Source organism: Parasteatoda tepidariorum, chromosome 4 (genome assembly GCF_982258835.1).
Source record: "Parasteatoda tepidariorum strain Cologne lab strain chromosome 4, Ptep-v5.0, whole genome shotgun sequence".
NCBI lineage: Eukaryota > Metazoa > Arthropoda > Arachnida > Araneae > Theridiidae > Parasteatoda > Parasteatoda tepidariorum.
Window position 1 is genome coordinate 31381959 of NC_141758.1, and position 13635 is coordinate 31395593.

Sequence of the window (13635 nt, forward strand, 5' to 3'; positions counted from 1 at the left end):
TCCAGAATGAAATAACAGATGCTTTTAAAAACGCTTCCACAGAAACCAAGTATATTGCCCATCATTACAGATTACCACCTGAAATAAAGAATATAATAAGATTAAGGAACTCGCACAGGAAATGGTACCAAAGAACTTACGACCCAGCACACCTGGACGCAATAAAACAACTCAATAACCAGATTAAAAAACACAGTAAAAAATATAAAAAACAACTGTGGCAGGCAAAAATCGCCTCCCTCTGCACTACCGACAACTCTATATGGAAAATGGCCAAGAAACTGAAAACAACTCCTCAAATAGACAGACCAATAAATGGACCATCAGGCACAGCTTACTCAATATCAGAAAAAATCGAAATATTCGCAGATTCACTTCAAAATCAATTTTCACCAAATATCAACTCTGACCAAAATCATCACAATATCATCACAGAAGAAGTTAATAATTTTCAAACTGAACACCTCATCCCAGAAACAATAAATTCAACCAATAATCAAGAAGTTAGCTGCATCATACAAAAACTGAAAAACAATAAAGCTCCAGGTGAGGACGGGATAAAGAATAAGATGATAAAACTATTACCAAACAACTACATCTGCAAAATCACGCATATTTTTAATGTCTGCCTTGTTCATAATTACTACCCACAAATCTGGAAAAACGCATCAGTCATTCTATTTCTCAAGAAAAATAAGAACCCAAGCTGCCCTGAGAGTTATCGCCCAATCAGTCTACTTAACATACTTGGAAAAATATACGAAAAAATCATCTACAATAGAATAAAACCACTTCTTACAGCCCTCCCCGACGAACAGTATGGATTCCGACAAAAACTAGATACCACCAAACAGTTACTCCGAATAATAGACTATACTGGTAGAGCAATCATAAATAAAGAAACAATAGCCTTCCTGATGATCGACATATCCAAAGCATTTGATAAAGTATGGCACACTGGTACAATATATAAACTCATACAGCTGAATTTTCCACCCGGCATAATCAAACTCCTATCCTGCTATCTTTGTAATAGAACATTTCAAATCACCATCAAAAACAAAAAATCCACAAAGAGAAACATCACAGCCGGAGTACCACAGGGCAGCATTCTGGGACCGATATTATACATATTATACACTTATGATTTTCCTATAAACAAAGCCGATTATAACAGCATAACAGCCTATTACGCAGACGATACCGGTATTATTATTAAATCCAGAAACCCAAATCATGCTCTTCAAAAACTACAAGACCATATAGACGAAATAGAAGACTGGTGCCTAAAATGGAAAACTGCAGTAAATGCTGGAAAATCACAAATATTAATTATACAAAAAAGAAGAATTAAAATACTTCCACAACTTCAACCAAAAATGTTCAACATACCAATACCAATAGTTAAAAAAGCAAATTATCTTGGCCTTATAATCAATAGCAAACTCACCTGGAATGATCACATCAAAAGCACAATAGATAAAGCAAATGCAGCAATAATAGCCATACAACCATTAATATATAATCAGAATATGTCACTTAAACTAAAGAAGCTACTATACACAGCAATGATCCGCCCAATACTTACCTATGCCTCACCTGCCTGGACAACGATACCTCAACATCTACTGAAGAAATTAAACCAATGCCAAAACAAGATCCTTAGAAAAATAACCTGTGCAAGATGGTTCATCCGGAATACCAATATACATGCAGACCTCAAAATACCAACTCTATCACAGCATATATACAAGCTAAACGCAGATTTTTTCGATAAAGCCATAGAATGTAAAACAGCAAATTTTAATGAAATCTTTAAATTTGAAAATTATATCAAAGATAAAAACTACAGACCAATAGCTGCACATTTCACCTCCGACGCCTCATATCATAACTATCAAAACAAATAATTTCATCAACCTTTCTGAAAATAACTTTTACTCATGCTGATACAATTCTGAACAACTCCAAAATCAAACAAACACAGTTTAGAGCAAGCTGCTCAATTTATTTTTGATTCCTTTTTAGTTATTCAAGCAAAGAGCTTGAAACATTCATAAAAGCAACTCCATTGCCTGCTTACCTCATTGCTCAACCAAAACTGTTCAAAAATTCCAGATGAATGGGATAGGGGCCGCTTCGCGGCCCAGGTGCCCAGTAAAATCTAAACACTAGGACTAGTACTTATATTATGCTTCACATTTTTAAAAGCAAGCAAATATTGTCAACTATTTGCAAAATTTACTTCGTAGTTATATACCGTTTTTTAAATTATTTTGGCGTGTCCGGCGCCGTTGGCATCTCTGTAATAACATAACTAATACAAACATAACGTTAACTTGCGAACTTGTTTGCTCCAATATTGCTTGATAGGTCAGCTCTGATAGTATAGGAGCCTTACTGAGTGCTGAAGGTTAAAACACGTGCCTCAATCTCTGTTGCTGTTGTTATTGTGGGCCATTTAAGGCAAGGGGTGAGATTCTTTTTTCTGCCATTAAACAAAGGGGGTGCGATTGTTCTTGTTTTCCAGTGGAGCCATCTATGGTCAAGAATTCGTTTTCTGCCACACCCGTTTAATAGTCGGACCCATTGATACACACATTCGTCCACAGATCGTAATTTTGATTTGAACTAGAGAACGATCCATCTCCAATTCAGTACCCCCAGAAGCATTGATTTGTCATGGAAACACTTTACGACCCAACTTTGTGACCCAACAGATTTAACGTGCACCAATCACCATTTACTACACGGGGAATCTTCGTCCAGCTGGCTTCGAACCCTACTCACTATTCGAACTAACGTTTTCACAAATGTGAGTCCAGCTCCCAACCAACCAGGCTATCCCGGTCTCAGGCTTAGTTTTCTTAAACGTGCATCTTGAGCTATCAACTAAGTAAAGAATTTACCAACTATATCGTCTCTTTCATTATTATTATGAACTTCTTTATTATAAGTAGTGAAAGCTATTAGTGTTTCAGTCCTTAGATAATATAATTTTATTGTTCTACATAGTACACAGTTATATTTATTTTAAATAGTTCTTATTTTAAATCCTAGATTATTAATCAATGATTATACGAATAATCTGCGAAATTTTAAATTCGAACTTACACTCACCGTATTTTTACGAAACAGCATATTTTCTTGAAACAATAAGCAACTTTTTGGGGAGTGGGGGATATTTTTGCTTTCTGTTCTCCCTACGAAATCTCTCTACAAGTTACTTTGTATTAAATTTAATTTATTTGATGTCGGACACAGGGCAAGAACTTTAAAAACACACCTATGCAACATTAGGAACTATTTACATTGGGAAGAAACAAAATGTGTTAAAACGAGCTTGATATAACAAATGGACATTTATAACAGAAAAATGGTACATATATCTTTGATTTCGTGTAACACTTATTGTTATATGTGATGTGTAATATTTTTTTTAATCCGATTACTCATTTGTAATAACCCTGTATTAAAAGCCTTCTATTTGTTATGTCATCTACAATATAAGCTTTTTCATTTTAGTTACATACGTTGTTTTTATTTCGCTACAAAGACTGCAACGTCCATAGGAAAAAATCCAAAGCCTGAAAATGAAATTGAATATATATTCATGACTATATCATGGCTCATGGGTGTCTTCATATTCGCTTTTCTAGTTGGACAGGTACGTCATATTATGTCCGATTTTCGTGACATGAAATTTTTTACTGCTTTTAGACTACTAAGGTATGGCCTACAAATATTGAAATGAGTTTAAATTTTAATTTTTTTATGCAAGACTTTGTATTTTCTTCCTATTTATTCGGTATTAAGTAAATACCCGTTCTTCATCAACGCCTCCTACTACTGAAAGCCTCCACACGGTTTTTTACATGTAGTCCGATTAGACTACTATGAAGACAAACCAGTTAACGAAAAAGCCACTTAATAGAAAATTTGGCAAAAATAAAAAAAGTGGTAGCAAATATATATCTGAAAAGTTTTTTAATTTGTGAGTATGATAGGCTTGTTTTACTCATTTGTCAACCGCTACAGATTCAATACTCAAATATATACGATAAATATCTCTCAATTACTTTTAAAATAGAAATTGAGTTCATGCGCACAACTGGTTCATTTTTTAAATAGTCTGCGCAGACTACTTATAAAATACCGTGTGGAGGCTTTCTGATGTAGGAAGTGATGTTTTTCGTTTGGGGAAGGATTTTTTTTTCAATAACGGCAGGTACTGAATTTTCGTTCGTCATCTCGGAAGATGCCGGAAGTGTTGCTCTTTTAACGCTACCCAGTGGGCACCTGTGAACTTAAGTCACGGAAGTGAGCAGACGGCCTCACACATTGCGGTAGGGGGAGTTCTTACTGAAGACAAACTATACAGCGGGCACCAAACCTCTAAATCTGTTATTTGTCCTAGGGCAACTGAGACTAAATAGCAAAGACAACATTACATCTAAGCTAAATAAATAAACATAAGCTCAATGTTGCTTAAAGAATAGTGGTTGCTAGAAAAAGATGAAATTTTCATTAGCAATTAGTTTGACATTTCTAGTGACTTGAGATATTATCCCAGATTGAACACTTGATATTGGTAAAAATTAAAACCTAAATATTATGTTTACATATATATTTGGGTCAGTTCCATATAATGGAATAAAAATAAAAATTTTTAAGTTTTTTTCTCATTATAAATTATTTTGAAACGTGGTGTAAAAAATATGAGCCATTGCATGCCTATTGGCAATTTGTTTTTCGTTTTGTAGACAATTTTTTTTCCATTGAAAGCAAAATGTATGGTTCAATTTAAGAATCTTGATTAATTATATTTGATTCATAGTAGTGGTTAAGTATAGTAGTGATGTACAATGATGGTTGAAGTGGTTAAAAAAATATGAGCCACTGCATGCTTTAGTGACACAACCTTCATTGCCAATTTATTCCGCTTTGTGGGCAATTTCTTTCTAGAGGTTGCAAAATATATGTTTCAACTTATCTCGATTAATTACATTTGATTTATAGTAACTAAATCAACAACAAAAACTTTTACAACTGAACTTTTTAAAGAGATAAAAAATGACAATTCGGGAAGTTTGATTTTTAATTCCTTTACGCTTTATAAAATCTTTGTAGAAACCTGCCATCCCTGTTGTTATTTGCTTACATGATATTTATTTGTGTGATTGTATAAGTACTGTGAATATCTCATCCAAACAAACAGATTCGTGATATAGTGGCAACAGCAACTCAGGGAAGAACGCAGTACAGACAGTTGATGGATCAAACAGTCATGTATATGAGGAACTTGAACCTTCCTGATGAATTGCAGAGGAGAGTAAGAATGTGGCTCAATCATAACTGGGAACAGCAAAAGACTTTCGGTAAGCGAATGGCATTTTCTTTTTCAATCCCTTACAGAACTCTTCAAAAACCAAACCTATTGATTATTTTATTTTATAAAACAGAGTTGAACAACCGATCCAATACTCAGTTTACGATTATCAATATCCGATTCAGTAGTTTTGAACCCGACCCACAAGATAAATGAAATTCTGGACCAAGTATAGGGACAAAGTAGTCTTTGAGGAATACTTTTTGATAGAACTTTTGAGTTACATTGACTGGAAAGTCACGAAAACCACCCACAGCAAAGGGATACGATCCCATGACTCATCTACCACTAACGATATTTTACGTCAGCACGGGGATTGGTGCGAGTAGGGAGCAAAATTAGTTATTTCTTTTTAAATTTTATTACTTACAAAAGGATTTAAAAAGCCAAAATAGCTCAAGTGATAGAGTGCCTGTTTCTCTATAGAGTGACTCAGAGTCGGGTTTGGGTCGATTCGGGTCGGTTTGTATGCTACTTCCCCTCCATATCGATATCAGTAGTGACCTAAGTTATCCTCAGTTGTAAAGGGATCATGAGTTCGATCCCTTTTGCCATCGGGCTGACTACTTAGAGTTATTGAGAATGTCCTTATTATGTAACGTCTTCCTTTTTATTTGATTGTATAAAAATTCCTTAAATTTTGATTCGAGACTGGTGTAATATCTACCATTTTATAAAATGTTTTGCAGAAAGCGAAACAGTTGGCATTTTTGAACATTAATATCTTCTACAGGAGAAAAGTATCTCAAACTTGAATAGTTTTCATTATCCATCACCTACTTCAACATAGTGGAAAAATTGCAAAGATATTTTTGCTCTTACCGTTCCACTGCAATTATTGTAGAACAAGTTTCTTAAAAAAATGCCAAAACTTTTAGAATAACTAGTTATAGTCTGAAAATTTCTTAAGGCCCTGAAAGGTCCTTTTTGCCTCTTCATATTAATTTATTAATTCATGTTGTAAGCTCATCATGACTTGTGAAAAATAAAAGGTCAAGAAAAGTAAAGCAGTAATAAAAAGGTGTTATTATCTTGAAATAGAAATAACTTGTATTAGTTGTCACGAATGCAGCGTTACAAATTCGAATTATGAGTACCAATAATTGATCATGAACTAGCCTTGCATCAGAAAAGTTCTGGGCTCGAATCCCGGGCAAACCTCTCATTCTCTGTACTATCTGTCCTTACTGTGAGAGCAACGTTGGCCCACCTAGCATGGCCCCCTAGTAGCCCCTGAAAGAGTGGATGCCAAGAAATCTACCCTGTAAATGCCTGAATTAACGAAATGTTAACACAGGTGGACATTGGAAATATAAAAAAATATAAAAAAATAATTGATCATTTTAAAGATAACTTAATTAAATTTGTTCGATAAAATATCATCAGTAATAAAAAAATGTGCTAGGAATGTGATTTCAGCGTCTTCTTTTAGAATTTCAGCTTTAAAAATATCATCAATATATAATATAATTGGGTATAATATGAAAAAAACACAACTACTTCGATTTAGTAGGAACAACATATGACGCAATGCTAAACGAATGGAATTTAGTTGTTGTTTATTTAGTTGTTGTTTATTTAGTTGTTGTTTATTTAGTTATTGTTATTAGTAGTTGTTGTTATTTGTTTTAGTTGTTGTTGTTGTTTATTTAGCTGTATTTAGTTTCAATAACTTTTCTTTATAATGCAATAAAATCTGGCGAGCAGCTATTTAAACGATCGAACACTTCGTTTGTTTATTTGTGGCTTGAAGTTAGGCTCGCAGAAAATGCCGTTCATGGGTTAAATTTAGTAGGAACAACACAACCTGTGACGTAGGCTATATTATACCCAATTGTAGTTAGCTGCTGAGCAATTTTGGCCTCTTTTGAAGAAGTGTGCATTAAGAGTCATTAATGTTACAGAAAAGGAATTTAATTTAAATACTTTGGGAATATCCTTATTTGTGATAAAATACGGGTAACCACTCATTTGTCTACGCAATTTGTTTACGAATACATTGAGTTTTTTTGTTTGGATTTTATGTTTCACCAGGCATCTGATGCATAGGTAATAATTGGCTTAATACATGTAGAATAACTAGAATGTTTATTTTTGTGAGACATTTTAATATATGGATCAAATAGGGATTTTAATTTATTATAAATGCCAGACGCTTTAGCAATGAAAAGCATTCTATGAAAGTACTGGAAGGGTGTTTACGCTTCGGCCTATCATATATTTTATACTATAGGTTACCATTTTAGCTTTAAAAGATCGCCATGTCCTTATTTCAGAGCAAAAATGAGATATTTAAGTTGATAATAAAATATAGTGTTTCCCTAAGGTCCTAAAAAAATTTTAAGTGTTAACAAAATTTAAAAAATTAAATATATTTCTAAATTTTTAAAGCCGATCATTAGATTCTCTTAAGCACCAACAATAAATTCGAAACTTTTTACATACATAGATGTTCGATACATTCCAGATGAAAATTAAGTGAACTGAAGAGAGCAGTCGTGGCCGAGTGGTTAAGGCGATGGACTCGAAATCCATTGGGGTTTCCCCGCACAGGTTCGAATCCTGTCGACTGCGGTTATGTTTAAATATTGATTTTGTGGATCTGTCACTTGAAATTTAGATCTCATCAATCCATTTTTTCTGACGTAAAAAATCCTCAGAAGTAAGCTGATTATGGGCCATCAGACTAACCGTGGGAAGTTTTCGTGCTTTTCTTCTCCAAATAACGTAATTGCGGTTAGTCCCATCAAAAAATCCTCCACGAAGGCAAACTTTCTCTCCCAATTCTTGATCCTGGAGTTCCCCTGTCTTCTGGATTGACTTCAAAATTACAAGGCTGTGGGGATGCGCATTGGTAGTCGTAAACTCAATTAAGTCGGCTGTTCAACGGTTGTAAAATAAAATAAACTGAAGTGCTTGTGAAATTAGGGAAAATTCAAATTGTCTTATTGTGTCATATTTTGTGAGTTTGAAATTTAATTAATTTTTTGTTTGATAGTTTTTAAGTAAATTAGCTACCATTTTTTAATAGGACACTTCGACAACTATAGATACGAATGTCTTAGCTTTTCCAAATAGACTCTGAGAATCAATTAACTATGTTATATACTTTATCGTTCTAAAAGAGTAACGTATTCTTAAATGGAAAAAATTCACATCTTATAAATTAATCTTATATGAAACTAAATTTTGGGATGAAAAACAATTAATTATTTAATTTTTTTTTCCCAGATGTAAGCAAGATTTTAGATACTCTTCCGAGAAAAATGAAGACGGATATAGCTATCAATGTGCATTATAAAACGTTAGTTAAAGTTCAACTTTTCAAGGTAAACCCTTTTATTTCAACTATTATATTTATTTTAATTATTTGCTTAAACAATCAAAGGTTTAGTTCGTTTATTGTGAAATAATGACAAGACAGAGATTTTACGCCCCTTGAAAAATTTGAAAAATGGTATAGCAAAACCTATTAAGTTGAAGACAATATCAGATTAAGAACAGTTCAAAGTAATAAAGTATTATTTTAGAAAATTACGTTTTTCAAGTAAATAAGTCAAAATACTTTTATTTTAGTATACATTAAACGTAAAGACCATTGTACTGAATTTTATGAAATTAAGTTTATATCGAAAAGTGGTACAAATTTCAGTTGTTGATAAATTGTATAGTACCACATTAAAAATGATGATAAAATCTTTCATTACTTGTAACCACTTAAAGAACAGTTGTAACTAGATTCATCAAACACAAAGCTTCAGATAAAATTAAAACGTTGTAATTAATCGAAAAATGGATAAAATTTCGATTGACGATAAGTTTTATTTGGCGAGAAAAAGAGCCGAACATTCTTGCAACGTGTATTGTACTTCAACACAAAGCTCCAGTTCAAATTTGAACACTCCAACTAGTAGACAAGAATTTAAAAATTTGATGTATGATCAATTCTCGATAATGAAATCTTTTACATCTCTCAGAAAACAATTGCATTAATTGTCATCCAGTATAAAACTCCACTCCAACTAGTAAAAAAAATTTATATTTTGATTGAAGATCAATTCTCATTAACGGTAATGAGTTCTTTTAAATTTCTCAGAAAACGATTATATTGATTACCATACAGATCAGAGCTCTAATTAAAATTGAAACGCACATCGCTTGGAAATACTTCACACTTTTGATTGTCGTTAACATTTTCTGTGATGGTTTCATGATATGGATATTAATTCTGCTTCTGGTAACAGTTGAAATAATGGTAATGATTGATTCAGAAAATTATTGAATCTACCATTGTTATCAGCTGCTGTAGAAAAAACATAATGAGAACATGATAGGTTAAACAACACAACAAAAAAAAACTGTAATATTTTCTTTTTAGGATTGTGATAAAGCCCTCCTCAGAGATTTAGTGCTGCAACTTAAACCTGTACTGTTTCTGCCTGGTGATTATATATGCAAGAAGGTAGGTCGTATTTCTTCAAACGTTTTTGTGCTGGTTTGTATTTAAATTCTGAGATGTATCGAAATATGCACGAAGTAAAATTAACATTAAGGTGTCCAAACATTCGACCGCACATCTAACCAAACTATTTTCAAGATTGCGGCTACCCTCATATTTTGAAGGTCTGGAATCCGTTGAAGCAAAGATATGTTTGTTCACAGAAAGTATATTTTTGTGTCTAATTTCGAATCTTAAAATATCGTCCGCACCAATTAATTAACATATTTAAGGTTAAATGTTTCATCATGTCATTCATTTTCTTTCATTCCTGTCACCATATTCTCTTAACCATTCTTTTGTCACCACATGGTAACAAACTTCGACGAAGAAAGAAATACCAAAACGCAGACACCTCGGATAATACTTTAACCATCACCTTATTATCTAAAAAACAACTGATTTGTTTTTTCAAATGCTCAACAAATTTCCCAGTATCACAGTGTCTGTTATTTGACGAAATACGACGCTTTTCCAATGTTCATTAACTGAAGCTTGGACACATTTTATTTATTTCATTTTTTTGCAGGGTGAAGTTGGAAAGGAAATGTATATTGTAAATAAAGGAATGGTAGAAGTCCTAGGGGGTGACAAGGGAGAATTGGTGCTAGCAACGTTGACAAAAGGAAGTGTTTTCGGTGAAATAAGGTAACCTTTTTATCTTCAAAGTTTCAACAGTCTTAAAATATAATTCGAAATTTTTTTTTAAAAAAATACATCAGAACTTGCATACAACGAGAACGTAGAGATCGATCAATTCGAAACCGAGTCAGTCAACTTTATTAAAAATAAAAATCTATAATATACAAAAATTAGTTAGAAAATGTTTAAGAAAAACTTGTTTTTTAATATCATTTCAATTAAACTATTAAGAATAATTTCTTTTCGTAAATGAAAATAGGCAGTTGATCATGCGTAGCACGAAATGCTAACATTTATTTACAGCAGAAAAGTTCAGCCTACTCTTGGTCACGTTACATGAATAGGGATGGTGTAATTCCCCTCCCCCTCATTATTATTTTTAAATGCCCGTTTTGCGAACATTTTATCATGCAGACTTATGCACACTAGAGCAATAAAAAGTATAAAATCAATTCAATGATTAGCTATAGTCATTTATTAGTAACAGTCATCATTCGAATGCAATGATGACAATTATTGCTTTCGTAATGATGACCATGTATTCGTGATGATGATTACAGATATATTGATTCTATCAATATATCTATAATAAAGATATAATCTCTTCATCAGCTCACACGATTATATCAGCAAAAAGGAGTGCTTTCTAGTATTCTATCAGCTTAGCCAAAGCCAAATATATCAATGCAATAGTGTGAGCACAGCGATATCTTCGGACAGTTACAGCAATTATAATTCATAGTTTAATACAAACCGTAGCAGCGTGATAGTTTGCTGGCTGAAAACCTTTGGGAAGGAATAAAATTTCAACGGAGAACCTAAGACTTTTATTATTCTTTTTGACAGCGTCAAAAAATAATCTAAAAAATTACTCTAAAAAATTAGTATTACTATTCTAAAAAATTACTCGTTGAATTTGAGATAGGCTCATAACAGCGTGATTTTAAATAGACTTTTTAGCGTTAAACCAGCCATTTATGAAAAAACTCCATCGTTAAATCCAGGATCTCATTAAATGAGGTCTCGTAATAAACGAATTCGATTGTTATCATCATATTGCTAACTATAAATTATGGGGATATTAAAACTTGAAATTTTTATTATTCTAGTTTACTTGGAATTCCAGGTTGTAACAGGAGAACTGCTGATGTTAGAAGCAAAGGATTTTCCAATCTTTTTGTGCTTGGTAAAGACGACTTATGGGAGGCTCTGAAAAACTACCCGGAAGCTCAAAAGGTTCTGAGAAAGAAAGCAAAGTACGTGAATACTTATATACTTTCCCCAGTATTTTTGAAGTTAACAAAATATACAACATGTTATCAACCCTAAACACCCAGTCATACATTTTATCCTAGTTCCATTAGGGCACAAAATTACCTAACAAAGGTCCTACAAGAATACAATGCATGCAATGAACAACATAAAGCTTCCACACGGTTTTTTATAGGTAGTCTGCGCAGACAATTTAAAAAGTGAACCAGTTGTGCGCAAGAATCCAAATTCGTTTTTGATAGTATGTGAGAGATATTTATCATATATATTTGAGAATTGAATCTGCAGTGTAATAAGCCAAGTAAAAGACAAACCCATTATATTCAAAAATTAAACAAATTTTTAGACATTTATTTGCAACCACTATCTGATTTTTACTATATTTTGTTTTTAATGCTTCTTTCGTAAACTTGTTTACCTTTATAGTGATCTAATCGGACTACATACAAAAAAACAGTGTGGGGGCTTTCAATTATAGGAGGCGTTGATTTTTTTTTTCTTTTTTTTTTTAAGTGAACCTAAGTAGACTCAAACGAGTAAATACTGAACACATCTAGGCTGAATAGTGACTGAAAAATATAGACTAAATCAGACGACCTCAATATAAGCAAAATCTATAATCAGAATAAATATAAGCTCTATATCGGGTGAATCGGACCATTCTATATACCAGATCAGGCAAATTGCTGGTTGATTATAGATCCTTCATTCGGGGCAGATTCTCGAATACAGGTTTACCACGGGCGACTAAAAAGCAAAAAGTGCTGACTAATAAAACTCAAAATTTTATTATAGGAAATTAAAATTAGAAATTTTTTAAAGCAATCCCTGCGAATACTGATGCATTATGATAACTTGCATTTGATTACTACACGACTACAGAAGGAAACTATCCATGTAGAATAACAAATTACCAAGAAATTTTATGCACAATGTATGCATTATAAATTTTCTGTACTTATGTTCTTTTTTTTATAACTGCCTAGAATAACTAATTATTAAAAAGCATTCATATGCAATGATGCGTCGTAAATTTCCTGTTCTTTTGTGCGTTTTTTAAATTGTTTAGAATAACAAACTATCAACAAAAATAATTACGGGAGCAATGCATGTGCTGAAATTTCCTGTTCTTTAATTTAGACTGTCTAGAACTTTAAAAAAAAAAAAAAAAAAAAAAAGATTGTGCGCAATCTATGCATCTTAAATTTTCTGTTTCTATTGTACTTTTTTCAAACTATCAAGAATAACAAATTATCAACAACAAAAATTATGCACAATGTATGTATCTCAAATTTGTTGGTTTTACTCTAATTTATTTTTAACTCAATAATAAACTGTGAACTTTAAATGAAACGCAAACAAGTTATGTATAATGCTAAAAACTCTGAAAGGAACATTTTTGAATTCATTTGATAACTGTGATAGCTCATAATTCGTTTTATATTTCTTGAATTGTTGCACTAATTCCTTTCTATTAAAATGCTTTTATAATTTTTTTTTCCAAATTAAGGAACATTATAAAAGAAAATGAAGCGAGGGTAAAATCTAATAAATTACCTGAGGAAGAGCCAGCAATACAAAATGAACAAGTAAAACAAGAAGATGCGCCAACAAGTACCCCTAAATTGGTTCGAACAGTATTACAAGTAAGTTATCAACGATCCCAGATAAATGTCACCTCTATTTATGATCACGTCGATATCAAATTAAAGATGTCAACTGCTTCATTTTTGACACGAGAATTTAATACTTAAATTTAGCCTAATTTTGTTTAAATTTAGCAAACTTTTAATTATTTTAAAAGCCTTTCATCTCCAAATAATTTAAACTAAGT

The 13635-nt window shown here is 32.4% G+C and overlaps 1 protein-coding gene and 1 non-coding gene across 4 annotated transcripts in view; both read left to right on the forward strand.

The window, feature by feature from the left end:
• Window positions 1-13635, forward strand: part of CngB (Cyclic nucleotide-gated ion channel subunit B) — a 103845-nt gene that overhangs the window by 86361 nt on the left and 3849 nt on the right. For all 3 annotated transcript variants that reach the window (XM_087160875.1, XM_087160876.1, XM_087160877.1), the window contains 7 exons: window positions 3526-3667; window positions 5219-5378; window positions 8621-8718; window positions 9768-9851; window positions 10417-10535; window positions 11639-11785; window positions 13312-13447. In XM_087160875.1, the coding sequence (XP_087017001.1) occupies window positions 3526-3667; window positions 5219-5378; window positions 8621-8718; window positions 9768-9851; window positions 10417-10535; window positions 11639-11785; window positions 13312-13447 (886 nt within the window). The remainder of the gene's footprint in view (window positions 1-3525; window positions 3668-5218; window positions 5379-8620; window positions 8719-9767; window positions 9852-10416; window positions 10536-11638; window positions 11786-13311; window positions 13448-13635) is intronic.
• On the forward strand, window positions 7882-7963 carry TRNAS-CGA (transfer RNA serine (anticodon CGA)). The gene has a single exon. It is a non-coding gene; the product is annotated as a tRNA-Ser (tRNA).